This window comes from Tasmannia lanceolata, unplaced genomic scaffold, assembly GCF_043159265.1.
Source record: "Tasmannia lanceolata isolate RefF3 unplaced genomic scaffold, GAP_Taslan_0.1 ptg000003l, whole genome shotgun sequence".
Lineage (NCBI taxonomy): Eukaryota > Viridiplantae > Streptophyta > Magnoliopsida > Canellales > Winteraceae > Tasmannia > Tasmannia lanceolata.
Genome location: NW_027518680.1, coordinates 54,495,190 through 54,515,047, shown reverse-complemented (window position 1 = coordinate 54,515,047; position 19,858 = coordinate 54,495,190). Strand labels below are relative to the sequence as shown.

At 40.6% G+C, this 19,858-nt stretch overlaps 2 protein-coding genes across 2 annotated transcripts in view; one reads left to right on the top strand and one right to left on the bottom strand.

The window, feature by feature from the left end:
* Positions 1 to 3,163: 3,163 nt before the first annotated feature.
* On the top strand, positions 3,164 to 5,631 carry LOC143869941 (uncharacterized). The gene is made up of 3 exons (XM_077376482.1): positions 3,164 to 4,150; positions 4,319 to 4,650; positions 5,109 to 5,631. Exons 1-3 carry the CDS (start codon positions 3,164 to 3,166, stop codon positions 5,629 to 5,631), a joined length of 1,842 nt encoding a protein of 613 aa, XP_077232597.1.
* Positions 5,632 to 10,987: 5,356 nt separating this feature from the next.
* The window catches only part of LOC143855938 (transcriptional adapter ADA2-like), a 68,790-nt gene continuing 59,919 nt past the window's right edge, over positions 10,988 to 19,858 (bottom strand). Inside the window, exon 13 of the mRNA XM_077365985.1 lies at positions 10,988 to 11,596. Within this exon, the coding sequence (XP_077222100.1) occupies positions 11,387 to 11,596 (210 nt within the window). The 3' untranslated portion in view covers positions 10,988 to 11,386. The remainder of the gene's footprint in view (positions 11,597 to 19,858) is intronic.

Sequence of the window (19,858 nt, the reverse complement as noted above, 5' to 3'; positions counted from 1 at the left end):
CGCTATGTGCACGCCGTAGGTTTTTATTTCTGCATTTTCTATCTGTCATTTACTGCTTTCTAGATGGGATGTGTTAGGATTTTATATTAGGCGCTATGTATTCGCCCCATTGTAGATAGGCGCTATGTGCACGCCGTAGGTTTTTATTACTGCAATTGCTATCTGTCATTTACTACTTTCTAGATGAGATGTGTTAGGATTTTATATTAGGCGCTATGTATTCGCCCCATTGTAGATAGGCGCTATGTGCACGCCATAGGTTTTATTTCATTCTTCTATTATTTGCCTGGCATTTTTGTTTGTTCCTTATTTCATTTACTATTCATGATCAACTGCTAATTTTAGATTTCCTTTCCTGTACAGACCTATACCTTTAGCTGTAGCTTGCATGTGTATGTTTACCAGAATTTAGACACCCATTAGGCATGTCACTCATAACCTAGCTTTGCTTAGGTGACACCATCTTTTATTTCATTTTTTGTATGCTTATTTCTTTATCCTCAGGAAATGCATGCTTAGGTAGACGATTCTTAGGAATTGTTCCTATTTCATATGATTTTTCGTCCGAAACTCTTCGAGGTTAATAATAAATGGCATAAGAGACCAAGTGCTTACACTCGGACGAATTGGGGGTGCTCTCAGACCTTCTCCATTCGTAATCAGGCACGAACCCATATATATTTCTGGTTATCCATGGTATACAGAGCATTTTTTTTTTAAAGGATCCATGGCCATATACCGTGGATGGTGACTCTGAGTTTGTTTAGGTATGTTTCGAATCCGGACTTGTTCCCGAATCGAGAGGTATCTCTTATATATCACCACTCGTGCTATGCTATGAGGGTGGCATCCGTTTCGAGAGTTCCTTGGTAGAGCTCTCCATTCACGTGGATGATCATAAGAGGCCGCTGGGGGCTCGTACCCCACCTCTCTCCCGGATCGGGGTCAACAACCATCGAGAGTCTTATGAACTCTAGTCATTGTGTCCCCAACCAAACAATACAATTTGCCACAATCATTATCCTTCATCTTCCCTGTCTTCGTATCCTTTCCCTTCAACGCCTTAGCCAGGCCTTGTTGAACAAGGATGTCCTTCACCCTCATCTACCAAGGGTGAAACTACTCTTCCATCAAACCTGTCAATGTTAAACTGGGTAGAAACTAATTTTACCATCATCTCATATCACCCTCGTTGTGGAGCTCCACCTCAAACCAGAATCCCTCGAACAATCTTTTTACCTCTTATAATCACTCTAATTGTGGTCGAACAACACCCACGATCGCTCCAACTGCGGCCCAAGGACGATCGCTTTAACCTGAGCTCTGATACCACTTGTTGAGAAATCCGCCGGACAAATCTGATCTCATCGTGCATAAATACACGAAAAAGTAAAAAGATAAACACATGACACAAGATGAACACCTAGATTTTATGTGGTTCGGCCAAGATGCCTACATCCACAGGCGAGAACACAGTCTTCACCATGAGAAAGCAAAATTACAAGGATTACAATGGGATTAACCCACAAACCTGCAAACCATAACCCTTTCCTTGTCCTCTCAACCAAGATCATACAGAAAAATCCAAAGAGAAAACTCGAGAAGAAAACCCCGAGAAGAAACTCTATTATCCCCTCTTTCTCTCTCCCTTCTCTTCTTCTCTCTCTTGCCTGCTCTTTGCAACTGGCACACAAAGAGCCTCCCGCCCCCTAAGAGAAAAATGCACCCCCCCCCCTCGTCCTCTGCCTTTTTATATGTTAGGTTCTACAAAATCTTAAAAAAATACGCTTTCACGTTTTGCCTTACCACCGCAATTAGAAAACCTAATTATATCAGGTAACCAGTGGTGGTGGGAAACAAGGCAATTTTTCCAACAATTTTGAAAATAACGATAAAATGAGGATAGCCATTGGGTTCGGATCGGATAGGGTTGCCAAGGCCTCAACCCTAGCCCAACCCATTATTAAATCGGGTTGGCTTTTCCCAACCCTCACCCAACCCAACATTTGGAAATGCCAACTCAACCTAAGCTAAAATTGGGTTGAACCCCTCCAGTTCAGATTGAGCCCGGCCCAAGATGCACCCCTACCCATTGGATCCAAGCCACCCAACTACATTTATAACTGCACTAAAAATGCAAAATTAAAGAAATGATAAGTGATGTGGATCCAATGGGGCACTTAATTAAACTTCATTTTACAGAGCAGTCCAGTTTTCCTTGTCTAAAAGCTGCCACTTACACTTCCCGGTCTGTTCATAGTTCATCACAAACCAAAGGAGAGAAGAACCCAAACGAAAATCTTCAAAGAAAAAAAAAACCACCTTCCCACTGTTTTTCCTAGGGGTGCAACTCGGGTCAAGTTTCCAACCCGACCCGGCCCGATTTCCAACCTGATGAGGTTCAACTCAACCCGACCCGAGGAACCTTTTTTCCAACCCAAACCCGACCCAAACCGAGTTCAACCCAACCCAACCGGAGTTTTTAAGCTTACAAAAAAAATCATAAAAAATTCCGGGTTTCACTCGGGTCGGGTTGCCCAAACCCTCAACCCGAACCCGAACTCAACCCGACTTTTTTTCAAGCTGAACTCGTCTGGTTCCGGTTGAACCCGACCCGAATTGCACCCCTAATTTTTCCTATCTTTTCCCACACCGTCAGTCCCTCTTCGTCAACACTGTTGATACCGTACATCTGACACAATTTCAATCACCTCCGAGGCGTGCCAAAACATTTCCCATCCCGTGCTTTCGAACGGAGGAAGGATGAAGTTTTTTTTTCAATGAAGTGATATATTCGCCCCCTTTTCTTTACCGAGCCACCCACTCTAGTGTATTTAAGACTACTCTTTTTACACTACAAAGGGGTTGCCCGGAGAAGAAAAGCGGGTGGATACATCATTTCCCTATATTTATCTTCTTGAAGTCGAAAAGAAAAATTGCAGCTCACATTTCGGCATGCACACATGGCACAATGGGTTCCTACTAAGGAATAGTGGGTGCCACCTTTGATTGAACACAAAAACTGATCAAAACAGTACTAAAACCAGTATGTTCCTGGAATTTGCAGAAAATGTTCAGAAAATGCAGAAAATGTGCTGAAATGGATAGAAAAACATAAGAAGATGAGAAAAACATAGATGAACTGATTCTTTATTGAATTTCAATGACGATAACAGTAAAAGAAAACTTAGCACAGTTTAAAGCTCAAAACCGAGAAGTAGATGAAGTGGAAGGCCTTTTTGAGCAGGAATTCCCTTCAAACAACCTTCAAAGTTCTCTTATTCAGTTCATGAGAAAGATAGGTTTCACTCAAACGTGGTGCAAGTGGATCGAGCAAGGCATTGAAACTGCTTCTTTTTCGGTTCTTCTAAATGGATCTCCGTGTGGGTATTTTAATTCTACAAACTGCATCAGGCAAGGGGACCCCTTGTCTCCTCTTTTATTTTGTGTTTGTATGGAAATGCTATCGGTTATTATTGATGAAGCTGCCTCCTTGAATCAGATTATCACTCCCTTCTCTAAAGGAAGTTTATCCATCACCCATCTGCTTTTTGCAGATGATGTGCTTTTATTTGCTGAAGCTTCTGTTCTCTTGGCAAAGGGTATCAATGATTGTTTCATCCGGTTCATGCAGTGCTCGGGTCTAGAAGTAAATTTAAACAAGAGTGAGGTTTTCTTCTCTGAAGGTGATTCCAAATGTAAGGGGGCCATCAAAGACACTCTCAACATTCCTCAAGGAAGCCTTCCCATAAAATATTTGGCCCTCCCTCTCATAACTTCAAGGCTCTCAGCAGCAGACTGTGCTCCACTCATAAGCAAGATCCACAAGAGAATTGCATCTTGGTCCAACAGGCTACTGTCTAGGGCTGGAAGGGTGGAACTCACCAAGTCCATTCTAAATTCTTTTCATCCTTACTGGGCGGCTTCTTTTCACCTTCCAGCTGGGATTTTGGACAAAATAGAAAAAATATTCAGGGATTTCATTTGGGCAGGCCCCTCTCTTCTGAAATCCTATCATCCTATTGCTTGGGATTCAATTTGCACCCCAAAGGCCGAAGGAGGTCTAGGTTTACAAAAGCTAAAGGACCTGAACAAGGCAGCTGACATGAAACAGATTTGGAGCATTATCAAGAAGAAGAAATCCCTCTGGGTCTCCTGGTTTCATCACAAATATGTAAGGAAAAGGAACTTCTGGATCATAAAAAATCCTAGCAAAATGTCGTAGGGAGCAAGAAGAATTTTTAATTGTCGTGAAGAAGTTAAGAAATCCATATGCTATATCATTGGAGAAGGAAAAGGTATTGATTTCTGGACTCAGCCTTGGCACCCGGATGGGCCTATTGTAGAACAGTATCCTCCTGATGGAGAATATCTAATTGCAATTCGTCCTAAAACTTCTGTCCATCAAGTCCTCCGCGAAGGAATCTGGGACCGGATCATGCTACAAAGGCTTCCCTCCATCAACCTGATACTTGAGAAGGCTTTGGTTATTTCAAGTGCTGAAGATGAAGCAATATGGAAAGATACTATTGATGGGTCTTTTTCACTGAAAAGCGCTTGGAACGGCATTAGAGAGCATCATTCAAAAATAGCTTGGGCTTCCTCTGTATGGTTCAAAGGTCACATACCCAAAATGAGCTTTACGGCTTGGTTAGCCCTTCACCAAAAACTCAGCACTAAGGACAGGCTGATTTCTGGGCCAAAATAGGGATCAGATGCCCATTATGCTCAGCTGCATCTGAAAGTATTGATCATCTATTCTTTCAGTGTTCGTATTCGGCCTGGATCTGGAGATCTGTACTATGGCGATTCAATATTAGAAGGAAACCAAAAAGAAAGCTTATGGAGGAAGAAAAATGGATGAGAACTACTTTTCTTGGTTCAAATCAACAGCCCGCCGCTATCCGTATAGCAATTACTTCCTCAATTTATCTCATCTGGCAGGAATGAAATAATAGGTTACACGGAGCAGACAAGTCTCACAAGCAAGTGATCCTCAGAAATATCCTCCACACTATCAGAAGCAGATGTATATTTCTTAGATTAGATAGCCAAACCGGTAGCAGAGATCTGGCTTTTTCGAAGGCCTTCGATTTACCCTTGTTCAGGTCCCAAAAACCCACCAAAAGCTGTAAATGGGTCCATCCAGAACCTGGATGTGTCAAGCTAAACTGTGATGCGTCTTTGGCCAGCTCATTAGCCTCCATTGGGGGTCTTTTGCGTACCAATGATAGTTCAGTTCTAGCCATGTATTCCCAGGACAAGATTCAAATGAGCATCCACGAATTGGAGCTTGAAGCGATTTGTCATGGAGCCTCCCTGGCCTCCTCCCTTGATATTGATCGCCTTTGGATTGAGTCGGACTCTTTATTGGCAGTGAATGTAATCGAAGGCTCTGTCCCATGCCCGTGGAAGAAAAGACTATCATTAGCTCACCTGAAGAACACTCTCTTAGAATTCGCTTCTTGGAAGGTGTCTCACATCTGGAGGGAAGCAAATCGACCTGCTGATTTTCTGTCAAAAGTTGATTGCCCTTTAAAAGGTTCTTGTATTCAAGGGGTGTCCCTCCCTCATCCTCTTTATGACTATGTCAAAGAGGATGATGAAGGAACCCTCTATTATAGATTGTAATATCTTTTTCTTTTCTTTCTCTGTTCTCTGGTCTTGGGGTCTGCCTAACCCCGATTACTAATCAAAAAAAAAAAAGTTCCTTTTACAAGTGATTTCTCTCTCCCAAAGCTTGAACCCTAGCTCTTACAGTTCAAATCTCAGCCAAAAAGTCCCCCCAAAATTCAAAAAAATAAGGTCATTTAGCGATGGTTAGTAAGAAACTAAATGATATTGATGCAATAGTAGAAGCATAGAGTATCATGTCTAAATCTTATTTTCAATCAAAAAGTTCAACTCATCTACCATTCAAAAATGGGTATATTGCCTAAAATGTTAGCTAAATCCAATTATTGAAAAAAATATGCAAGCCTTGATTGTTCTTCACAACCTCCTCCTTCATAGGACCCACCTCCTTCTTCAAGGAGCTCGGTAGTAGTTGTCATAAAGAGCTCAGGTTGAGAAGTGAACATAAGATAGGTTGTGTTTGATATTTCAAAAAGTACTATGAAGTGGAATTTCCAATGAAGTGAAAGAGGAGTTGAAATAGAGTTGAAAGTAGATTTTCTTTGTTTGATGTAGCTATGGAAAGTAAAGGAATGAAAGTCAAAATTCTATTTTTTTTCTGTTTGATTAACCAAGGAAATAAAAGGGAGTCTACAAACTGACTGGGTTTAGTCCTTCAAAGCATTGCATTGCCTAGTCATTAGAAAAACATACATACCAAGATGATGGCTTTCATGTTGTCAATTGTGAGAGGACAGTCGAGGTTGCCATGCAGTTGATGTCTTGGAAGAACATCAACCAAGTCCACGTGATCATCTTCCTTTTTGTTATTCTTTATCATCTTCTTCGATTTGTGATCTTTGATTATATTTTCGAGGATCCTATCAAACTTACCGTGAATTTCCTCTAACCTAAACCTTGTGGTGCTAATCACAGTAAATAATTATTAAACGATGCAAACAAGTAGGCCACATTGAAACCCACTGCAAATTTCAATAATTTCATAGGTTGGTCTCTACACTAGTTACTGAAGGTGGCCCACGGTGGAAAGAGAGAAATGGCAGAGTGTTTTGCCATCTTTGTTATATGGCTTGCACTTTGTAGTTTTATGTTGCAAAGAGTTTATCTTTGTTCGTATATATATATATATATATATATATATATATATATATATGAGGAAACTGTTGGTGAGCTAGCTTGCCCAATCACATGGGTCCCACATTTTTGGGGAGTGATCCAAACCATTCATTTGCACGGCCTTATCATAGATAGGGGGTGTACCAAAAATCAGCTCCATAGGATCATCCTAACCCCTCCATTTGTGGAGGACAAAAATGGGCCCAATCACATGGGTCCCACATTTTGGGGAGTGATCCAAACCATTCATTTGCAAGGCCTTATCATAGATAGGGGGGTGTACCAAAAATCAGCTCCATAGGATCATCCTAACCCCTCCATTTGTGGAGGACAAAAATAGACCCCAAAATGTGGGACCCATGTGATTGGGCAAGCTAGCTCACCATAAGTTTGGTGAGCTTAAGCTCACCAACAGTTTCTTCATATATATATATATAGAGAGAGAGAGAGAGAGAGGAATATGTTCGTGCGCTCAAGCTCTAATAAGGAATGGTGCGCTTGAGTGCACCAATCACAGGGGTCCCACAATTTCTGTGAGGATCCAAACCATTCATTTGCAAGGGCCTATTATAGATAGGGTGTGTACCAAAAATCAGCTCCATTGAATCATCCTAACCCCTCCAAAAGTGGAGGGCAAAAATGGGCAGATTTGTGGTCTATCCATTTTGACCTCCACAAATGGATGGGTTAGGATGATCCTATGGAGCTGATTTTTTGTACACACCCTATCTATGTAAGGCCCTTTCTAGTGAATGCTTTGGATCATCCTAACAATGTGGGCCTCATTGGTTTGAGAGCTCAAGCTCACGAATATGTTCCAACGCTCAAGCTCACAATCATTTTCCTCATATATATATATATATATATATATATATATATATATATAGAGAGAGAGAGAGAGAGAGAGAGAGAGAGAGTTAAGTGAAGCTACACATACGTGTAGCTAACTTAGCTACACCGACGGCTTAAAATACAGTGGGCCCACATTATTTGGGTGATCTAAACCATTCATTTGATAGGCCCTCACATTGATAGGGTGTGCCCAAAAAATCAGCTCCATAGGATCATCCCAACCCTTCAAACTGTGAAGGCAAAAATTGATAGATTTGTGAAGGTTTTTACACGTCCAATTTTGCCTCCACAAATCGTAGGGTTGGGATGATCCTATGGAGCTGATTTTTTGGGCACACCCTATCTATGTGAGGGCCCATCAAATGAATGGTTTGCATCACCCAAACAATGTGGGGCCCACTGTATTTTAAGCCGTTGGCGTAGCTAAGTTAGCTACACGTATGTGTAGCTACACTTTTCTCATATATATATATATATATATATATATATATATATATATATATATATACTAGTAAAAAACCCCGTGCGATGCACGGGCCAACAAAGAACTGTACGGACCACGTCATAGGTTGATCCAAACCGTCCATGTGATGGAACACAATATAAATAGGTTGTGCCCCAAAAATCATTTCCAAAGGCTGATCCTAGCCCTCCAATCTATAGAGGTTTCCATAATTCCTCTTAAATCGGATGGTTAAGATCACCCTATAGATTTTTTATTAAAAAACCATAAAGGAGGGGGGTAAGATTGAAATTATATGGCTTTAATGGGTGCCTTTGTTAAAAAGCATAAAGGTGGGGGTAGGATTGAAAATATGTGAGTTGAATGGGTGCATTTGTTAAAAAAAGTCAAAAAAACTGATGTGTAATTCTCATAGAATTTTCAAAAATTCAAAAAATTCTCTTCTTTTCTCTTCTGCTATATAGTATATAGATATATGTGTGTACAAGTCCCAAAGAAGTAGAGTGTAGGCCCACCTATTTAGATTATCCTAACTATTCAATTTGCTTGAATGGTCAAAAATTCATTAATATGCATCAGATTTCTTGACAACGGTTCCTTTAAACATCCCCAATGTCAAGATCTCATATATAAACATCCCCAATTCATTAATAAGCTCATATAAGCTTCAAGCTCACAATCATTTTCCTCATATATAAATAGTTTGGTCAGTTTCCTCCCTCTCTCTCTCTCTCTCTCTCTCTCTCTCTCTCTCTCTCTCTCTCTCTCTCTATATATATATATATATATATATATATATATATATATATATATATATATATATATATATATATATATATATAGAGGAAAAGGATTGTGAGCTTGAGCGTTGGAACCTTATGGTGAGCTTGAGCTCTCAAACCAATGAGGCCCACATTGTTAGGATGATCCAAAGCATTCACTAGAAAGGGCCTTACATAGATAGGGTGTGTACAAAAAATCAGCTCCATAGGATCATCCTAACCCATCCATTTGTGGAGGTCAAAATGGACAGACCACAAATCTGCCCATTTTTGCCCTCCACTTTTGGAGGGGTTAGGATGATTCAATGGAGCTGATTTTTGGTACACACCCTATCTATGATAGGGCCTTGCAAATGAATGGTTTGGATCCTCACAGAAATTGTGGGACCCATGTGATTGGTGCACTCAAGCGCACCATTTCCTATTAGAGCTTGAGCGCACGAACATATTCCTCATATATATATATATATATATATATATATATATATATATATATATATATATATATATATATATATGAGGAAAAGGATTGTGAGCTTGAGCGTTGGAACATATTCGTGAGCTTGAGCTCTCAAACCATTGAGGCCCACATTGTTAGGATGATCCAAAGCATTCACTAGAAAGGGCCTTACATAGATAGGGTGTGTACAAAAAATCAGCTCCATAGGATCATCCTAACCCATCCATTTGTGGAGGTCAAAATGGACAGACTACAAATCTGCCCATTTTTGCCCTCCACTTTTGGAGGGGTTAGGATGATTCAATGGAGCTGATGTTTGGTACACACCCTATCTATGATAGGCCCTTGCAAATGAATGGTTTGGATCCTCACAGAAATTGTGGGACCCCTGTGATTGGTGCACTCAAGCGCACCATTCCTTATTAGAGCTTGAGCGCACGAACATATTCCTCTATATATATACAAGTCCCAAAGAAGTAGAGTGTAGTAGAGTGTAGGCCCAACTATTTAGGTCAAAAATTCATTAATTGGACCGCAACTTTATCACAAGCAGTCAACGACACAAAAACCCTAGGGCCAAGCCTAGACATCGCTTTGTATGGCAGCCTTGAGGCCAAAGGTTCCCTTTGAGCTTTAACAAGGAAAGAAGTATGTAAAAATGGGATTCTCGTATGATGCATGCACATTTTTTTCCAGAGTAAGGTAAATTTTACACCCTTTTTTCTACTTCAAATGTGGATAAAATTTGTTATAGGCAGAAAGAAAGTCTAAAAGGAAAATTATGAGTGAATAAAAGCTCAAATGGGGTTCACATGTTCATAATGGTAACTACTAATAAGTTGGGCCATTCAAAAAAAAAAAACAATTCTAAGTTTCTAACCCTCCAACTTGTGGCCTGAAATACAGTGTTACTTGTTTGTTTGATCACCGTTCATTTAACAGCCACAAATTTGATGGTAAAATCATCCAATGGGGGATGGATTTTGCTTCGTAGACTCTACTCAGCAAGGCTTAGCAAGTAAATGGTTTAATCATTGAGCAAGTGTTCCCACTTGTACTTTTGCCTGCTCACAATTTGCCTTAAAAAAGTTATGCCCATCCATCATATAAGAAAACGGAAAGAAGTAGAGGGTAGTCTCAGAAAAGGCTGAGAAACAAGGAAAAACAACATTCAAGGTACAATTTATTTTTCCCTATGTTTTAGCCACTTCTCACCCACTCACTCCTTATCTTCTCATTGTCTTTCTTTCTCCCAATCTCTACTCTCTTACAACTTGATAAACTAATAATCCGTGGGGGAAAAAATTCACCTTTGCCAATGCATGGCCTATAAAGCATACTAAATCTGAATTCACAGCAATGTAAGACTGGTTTGGATGATCCATGCAGTTTGTTACATTGAAATGCTAATGAAAGTTTCGAATTAAAACAAATTTTGATGCAGCTCAATTTGAAGCGACTCCCCTAAGCGGAGCTTTCACCGCGTTCTTCAATTTTCAGAGCATTGTTTTTTTCATAGGTAAGCTGGGGTTAGGCAGGACCCCTACCATTGTTTTAATATAGAAAAGATATTACAAGTAAGAGCACATAGCACTACCCCTATCCTTATAGACCATATTTAAAATAAAAGGGGGAAACAAAGGATCTCAGGCAATCCAAAATCTTCGAACTAATCCTAGATTAGACAAGGGGAAAACAATGGATTCCCAATGATCCAATATATGTTGTGGATGTAGTTCAACATTCAATGGATGGGTAATGAGTTACATAATGGGCTAGTGTGATGAGTGCATATTGGAATCTTTGGGAGCGTCTTCGGTAGGGAGTGCTGCAGGAGTATTTCTTCTTTGGAACCTACAACGGCCCACCTACGGAGTCCACTGTGGTCTCTCGATAATTTGTCTACTGAGGCATCTTGGAGATTTTCAGAGCATTGCTACTCACTCTCAAGTAGATCTTGGAATTTTCCGAACAAATCTGTGTTCCTGATGAATCGGACCCCCATCTTGGTACCCAATAGATGATCATGAAAGACGAATACTTACTGAGGAGAAAGACTACAAAGATAATTAAGAAAAATTAAATAATCGGGGCATCTTGGCGCTGAACCAACCCCTTCTTTACTACCATATCATAAACAAGATCGACTTTGCTCGGATCAACCTTGAAGAATTGATATGCATCAGATTTCTTGACAATGGTTCCTTTAAACATTCCCAATGTCAAGATCTCTAGCATTTTGAGATAATGAGAAGGCAGTAATCTGTTCTGGCAGCACAGCTTTTGTTCCTGGGAGACATGAAATTAACCCAAGTCAGGGCCTTTAAGCATGCAATTTTCCACTTGATAGATGAAATCAAGCTCATATCCAACTATAGAATTAACTATATGAATGGGAACTATAGTTGTATTTGAAAAAAATAAATATGGTATGCAAGAAAATTGCAGTTATAGCTAATAAATGATGACCACCAAATTCGACGCACACAAAGGTGGCCTACAAGTCCCCACATCAATGAACAGTAGTTTGGTCTTCAGTGGTCCTTTATCAAATTCAAGAAGTCTTAATCTCTTTTCTTATCTTATTTATTTCTGTTGCCGCCATACTTGAGGTGATTTTTGCTAGGTTCACAGATGCAGCAATTTCTAAGATGGTTAATTCCGGATTCAAGGATTATAGTTCTAGTTTCATTCCAATAAAGGTTTTTATTTTAGTTTGCAGTTTAGTTTGAGTACGCGTGAAGTTTAAATCCGCAGAACCATGTTTTAATAACGGGACGAATCGCCTTGTTGTACACTTCTCTAATTGGCTGCTGAGAGTTTTTTGGGAATTGTAATAGCTTTTGAGAGAGAGAGAGAGAGAGAGAGAGAGAGATTGTGGAGGGTCGAGCGGATAAGTTATTTGCTCGGTCGGCCAACAAACAGTGGGGGCCCACATTGTTTGGATGATGCAAACCATTCATTTGATGGGCCTTGACATAGATAGGGTGTGCCCCAAAAATCAGGGCCTATCAAATGAATGCTTCGGATCATTCAAAAATGTGGGCCTCCACTGTTTTTCGGCCGATCGAGCAGATAAGGTTATCTGCTTGACCCTCCACAATCACTTGATATATGTGAATGATCCAAAGCATTCATTTCAAAGGACTTTACATAGATAGGGTGTGTACAGACAATCAGGTCCATAGGATCATCCTAACCTATCCAAAATTGGAGGGGAAAATGTACAGACACTGTTTGTTGACAAATCTGCCCATTTTTGCCCTCCACTTTTGGAGGGGTTAGGACGATCCCATGGACTTGATTTTTGGTACACACCCTATCTATGATGGGGCCTTGCAAATGAATGGTTTGGATCACCACAAAAAATGTGGGACCCATGTGTTTGGGCACTCAAGCTCATATAAGCTTATATGAGCTCAAGCTCACGAACCGTTTTCCCATATATATATATATATATATATATATATATATATATATAGAGAGAGAGAGAGAGAGACAGAGAGGTGTTTCTAGTCCGACTAGAGATCGTTCTCTAGTCCTCTCTAGTCTGGCGACCAAAAACACTTGGGTCCCACACTTTTTGTGGTGATCTAAAGCATTCATTTGATAGGCCCCATCATAGATAGGGTGTCCACAAAAAATCAGCTTCATAGGATCATCTTAACCCTTCCATTTGTCGAGCTAAAAAATGGACAGATTTGTGCCAATTTATAACCGTCCATTTTAAGCTCCACAAATCACAGGGTTGGGATGATCCTATGGAGCTGATTTTTTGTGGACACCCTCTCTATGTCAGGGCCCATCAAATGAATGGTTTGCATCACCCAAATAAGGTGGGGCCCATGTTTTTTGGTCGCCAGACTAGAGAATGATCTCTAGTCGGCAGACTAGAAACACTTCTATATATATATATATATATATATATAATAAGAGTGTGCGGTCGACCGCATCTAAGCTTAGGTGCGGTCGAGGGCCTAAACACATGGGTCCCACACTTTTTGTAGTGATCAAAACCATTCATTTGCAAGGCCCTATCATAGATAGGGTATGTACAAAAAATCAGCTCCATTGGATCATCCTTACCCCTCCAAAAGTGGAGGGCAAAAATGGGCAGATTTGTGGCAAACGGTGTCTGTCCATTTTGCCCTCCACTTTTGGAAGGGTTAGGATGATCCTATGGAGCTGATTTTTTGTACACACCCTATCTATGATGGGGTCTTGCAAATGAATGCTTTGGGCCATCCTAACAATGTGGACCTACATGAGTTTTTGGCCCTCGACCGCACCTAAGATTGGTGCGGTCGAGCGCACTCTTATTCCTCTATATATATATGGGATTTGCTAAGGTCCATTGCAAAAGGCATTTCACGGCTGGTCTGTCGCATGTCAAACCAGCCACCTCATGAATGAAGACAACAGCTTTTGTCTCCATTCACGAGGTGGCTGGGCTGACGCCTTTTGCAATGGACGCTAGCAATTCCCTATATATATATATATATATATATATATATATATATATATGAAAAGGTTTCTGAGCTCGAGCTCAGAAACCACCACTCCCATAGTTGTTTGACTCATCCAACCCATTCATTTTATAGGTTATGGTTATGGTTAGGGTTATGATTTGTGGAGGTTTAGAATGGATGGCTAGAAAATGGGCTTCTATAGATTGAATGGTTAGGATTATGGTATGGAGATGGTTTGTTAGGAGCACCTTATCTATGTGAGGTCCTATAGAATGAATGGGTTGGATGACTGAAACAACATGGAAATGGTGTATTTATAGAGCTCTAGCTCAGAAAATCTATCTGAGCTTGAGCTCAGATACCGCGCCCCCTATATATATATATATATATATATATATATATATATATATATATATATAAGGTAAACATCATATAATATATATGTAAAACATAATCCTGGACGACATGGGTGCGCCACGTGTCACCCCTCCTCAAAAAATCTATAAGGTGATATATTTGGATTGTAGAAAAAATCTCACCATATCCCATGTTTTTAGCAAAATTGTTTCTATTACTACAAATTTATTTCTATTTATTGGAGAAAAAATCTCCACTATGTCCCATGATTTTAGCAAAATTGTTTCTATCTCTCAATATCCTACGTATAACTAACTCTCTCTATAAGATGATATATTTGGATTGTAGAAGAAATCTCACAATATCCCACGTTTTTAGCAAAATTGTTTCTATTACTCAATATCCCACGTATATTAGCAAAATTGTTTCTATTTATTGGAGAAAAGAATCTCCACTATGTCCCATGATTTTAGCAAAATTGTTTCTATCTCTCAATATCCTACGTATATTGGCAAAATTTTGGCTAATTACTTATTTTTTCCCGACGCGTTGTCCACTAGTGAGAAAACTATTCATGCACAAGTGTGCAGGTAAGTCAGCTGCACACGAGTGCATAAACAGGGTGGGGGGCCCACATTTTTTAGGGGTCCAAAGCATCCACTTGGAAGGCCCTTCCATGGATAGGGTGTGGCCCAAAAATAAGCCCCATTGGATCATCCTAACCCTGCCATTTGTGGAGGGGAAAAATGGGCAGAAACATAACACAATATCTATCCAATCCCCCCGCCCCTCCCTACACACACAACTCTGATTGGGTTAGGACGATCTAATGGGGTTGATTTTTGGGCCACAACCTATCCATGGAAGGGGCTTCCAAAGGAATGGTTTTGATCCCCCTAAAAATGTGGGCCCCACCCTGTTTCTGCACTCGTGTGCAGGTAACTTACCTGCACACTTGTGCAGGAACAGTTTTCTCATATATATATATATATATATATATATATATATATATATATGAGAAAAACGTAGCTACACATGCATGGAAGGGGCTTCCAAAGGAATGGTTTTGATCCCCCTAAAATGTGGGCCCCACCCTGTTTCTGCACTTATGTGCAGGTAACTTACCTGCACACTTGTGCAGGAACAGTTTTCTCATATATATATATATGAGAAAAACGTAGCTACACATACGTGTAGCTAACTTAGCTACAATGACGGCTTAAAATACAATGGGCCCACATTGTTTGGGTGATCCAAACCATTCATTTGATAGGCCCTCACATTGATAGGGTGTGCCCAAAAAATCAGCTCCATTGGATGATTCCAACCCTTCAAACTGCGGAGGCAAAAACGGACAGATTTGTGAAGGTTTTTACAAGTCCTTTTTTGCCTCCACAAATCGTAGGGTTGGGATGATCCTGTGAGCTGATTTTTTGGGCACACCCTATCTATGTGAGGGCCCATCATGAATGGTTTGCATCACCGAAACAATGTGGGGCCCACTGTATTTTAAGCCGTCGGTGTAGCTAAGTTGGCTACACGTATGTGTAGCAACACCTCTCTCTCTCTCTCTCTCTCTCTCTCTCTCTCTCTCTCTCTCTCTCTCTATATATATATATATATATATATATATATATATATATATATATAGAGGAAACTGTTGGTGAGCTTAAGCTCACCAAACTTATGGTGAGCTAGCTTGCCCAATCACATGGGGGCCCACTTTGTTAGGATGATCCAAACCATTCATTTGAAAGTCCCTTACATAGATGGGGGGTGTACCAAAAATCAGCTCCATAGGATCATCCTAACCCCTCCATTTGTGGAAGACAAAAATGGACAGACACAAATCTGCCCCATTTTTGTCCTCCACAAATGGAGGGGTTAGGATGATCCTATGGAGCTGATTTTTGGTACACCCCCTATCCATGATAAGGCCTTGCAGGAAACTGTTGGTGAGCTTAAGCTCACCAAACTTATGGTGAGCTAGCTTGCCCAATCACATGGGGGCCCACTTTGTTAGGATGATCCAAACCATTCATTTGAAAGTCCCTTACATAGATGGGGGGTGTACATTTACATATATATGTTCCTCATATATATATATATATATATATATATAGAGAGAGAGAGAGAGGAAACAGTTCCTGCACTCGAGTGCAGGAAACATGGTGGGTGGGCCCACATTTTTTGGGTGATCCTAAGCATTAATTTGAAAGGGCCCATCATGTATGGGGTGTGTACCAAAAATCAGCTCCATTGGATCAGCCTAACCCTTCCATTTGTAGGGAGAAAAAATGGGCAGATTTGTGGACAAACAGTATCTGTCCATTTTCTCACCCACGAAGGAGCTAAATTTTGGTACACACCCCATCCATGATGGGGCCTTTCAAATGAATGCTTAGGATCACCCAAAAAATGTGGGCCCACCCTTGTTTGCTGCACTCAAGTGAAGATAAGCTATCTGAGCTCGAGTGCAGGAACTGTTTACTCATATATATATATATATATATATATATATATATATATAGAGAGAGAGAGAGAGGAAAGTTCCTAAGCTCGAGCTCAGATAGCTAATCTGAGCTCGAGTGTAAAAATTCATGTGGGCCCACAGTTTTGGTGTGATCTAAAGCATTCATTTGGAAGGGCCTTCCATAGATGGGGTGTGTATCAAAAACCAGATCCATAGGCTGATTTTATGTACACACCCTATCCATGGAAGGGCCTTCCAAATGAATGCCTTGGATCCTCCCAAAAATGTGGGGCCACATGTGTTTTTGAGCTTGAGCTCAGATAAGCTTATCTGAGCTCGAGCTCAGGAACACTTTCCTCTCCCTCTCTCTCTCTCTCTCTCTCTCTCTCTCTCTCTCTCTCTCTCTCTATATATATATATATATATATAGATATATATATATATGAGAAATGGTTTGTGAACAGCTGCTCAGATAATATCTGAGCAGAGCTCGAGGCCACATTTTTTGGGGGATCCAAAGCATTCATTTGGAAGGCCCTTCCATGGATAGGGTTTGTACCAAAAATCAAATCAATAGGATCATCCTAACCCAATCAAAGGTGGAGGGGAAAACGGACAGACACTGTGTGTCCATGTTTCTGCCCATTTTTTTCCTCCACAAATGGCAGAGTTAGGATGATCCTATAGGGCTGATTTTTGGTACACACCCATCCATGAAAGAGCCTTCCAAATGAATGCTTTGGACCCCCCCCCCCAAAAAAAAAAAAAAAATGTTGGCCCCCTATGGTTTGTGAGCTCCTGCTCAGATAAGCTTATCTGAGCATGGTTTTTTAAAAGACACCCTATTGGTTTGTGAAGTGGGTCCCACGGGACAATATCGACAGTAGCTTTTATACGTTTGAAAGAGAATATGACAGGAGCCTTCATACCCTCTCAAACGTTGCAAGAGAAACCTAGCGCGAAACTCTTCCTTGCTACTTTCGAGGTATTTTTCTCACTGTTCTCCACGGAATTTATTGTTTTTTTTTTTGTTTTTTGCCGAAATCTATGGTTCTCTTCAGAAATCTATGGAAAGACAAAGAAATCTTTTGCCGAAATCTATGAATTTCTTTTATTTATTTTTTACCTTGGATCTGCTCCTGCAATCCAGGTTCTCTTCAGAAATCCAGGTTTTAACCTGTAAAATCCAGATTTCATCTTTAAAATCATTTTGGGACCCACGTCACAGACCAATATAGGGTGTCTTTTAAAATACCATGCTCAGATAACAATCTGAGCAGCTGCTCATATATATATATATATATATATATATATATATATATATATATATATATATATATATATATATATATATATATATATATATATATATATATATAGAGAGAGAGAGAGAGAGAGGAAATGGTTTGTGTGCAGCTGCACAGATAAGCTATTTGTGCATGGCTGCACAAACCACAGGGGGGGGGGGCAACATTTTGGGGGGGAACCAAAGCATTAATTTGGAAGGCCCTTCCATGGATAGGGTGTGTACAAAAAATCAGCCCTTTAGGATCATCCTAACCCTGCCATTTGTGGAGGGAAAAAATGGGCAGAAACAGTGTCTGTCCATTTTCCCCTCCAACTTTGATTGGGTTAGGATGATCCTATAGGGCTGATTTTTGGTACACACCCTATCGATGGAAGGGCCTTCCAAATTAATGCTTTGGATCCCCCAAAAAATGTGGCCCCCACTATGGTTTGTGCAGTCATGCACAAATAGCTTATCTGTGCAACTGCTGCACACAAACCATTTCCTCATATATATATGTTAGTAGTAATCTAGGGTTAGAGAAGAGAGTAAGAAGAAGAGGAGCGAAGGTTGGGAAGACTCCACTTGGGAGCTCTACACACATACAATGTATATATAGGCCCAAATAAGGCAAGTGAGTACAAAGACTACAATACTCTCTATACCTAAACTACCCTACAACATGTTATTCAACACTCCCCCTCAAGCTGGAGTGTATATACTAGGGAACTCCAGCTTGGTACAAAGGAGATTACAACAACTAAAAATAACAGAAGAGGCCCATACATCAAAAAGGTACAATAAGCCCATACACACATCCAGCTTGGTATAACACTCCTCAAGTTGGTGTGGTGAATACATAATGAAAGCATAATACTAAAAAGGATAGCAGTGGCCACAATAAACAGCATTGAGATCAATGGCCATAAAAAAGAGCAGCTCCCCTGAAGTAGCACAACAGCAAGAGCGAACAAACATGGCCTCCCCCTGAATGAGGGCACGATGATCACATTTGCATATCACAAGCAATGGAGGCGCCATGGCAGGAGCAACTACGATCCAGCAAACAAAATGAGCACACCAAATGTGCGCACAATGAACATCGGCGAAGCAGCACATCGCCATGTGAAAAATGAGGACAACCGATGTGGAAACCATCGGATAGAAGGTTGACGGAGAAACCGTCACTTAGAAAGAAGAAAAGATAGATAAGACAACCAAACAACATGGGGAAACCACCATCTGGTGACAAGGTCGACGGCATGAAAATCGTCGCCTGAAGATAAGAAGAGGAAGATAAGTAACCAACGATTGGGACACCATCACCTGGAGACAAGGTCGACGGCATGAACATCGTCGCCTAAAAAGAGCCGACCAACGATGGGGAAACCATTGTCTGGAAAAGATAGGTCGACGGGAAAAGATCGTCGCCTGTAAGAGAGCCGACCAACGATGGATATGGAAGCCGTCGCCCGGAAAAAGAGGGAGAAGATAGCCAACCAACGATGGGGAAACCATCGTCTAGAAAGAAGGTCAGATGGCATGAACATCGTCGCCTAATGGGAGGTCGACGGGGAAACCGCCGCCCCAAGATAACAAGATAAAAGGAAGAAGATAACCGAACAACGATAGGGAACCATCGCCCGGTGAAGATAAGGCATAAAGCTGGAAAGAAAGATGAATGCGTAAAACTACGCCAAGAGAAGACATGAGGGAGAAGACAACATGAAGGGATAAGGCATAAAGCCGAACAACACGAAGAGACGTGAAAAACAAGACATGAAAACAAGACAACACTCCTTCAAGAAGACAAAGACAACACTAACAACACTCTCCCTCAAGAAAAGACAACAAAGTGGACAACACTCCTTCTAAAGAAAAGACACAAAGAACTACATGACAACACTCCCCCTCAAGTTGAAGGTCAAATACCTTCAACTTGCAACTTAAAAAAAAAAAAGAAG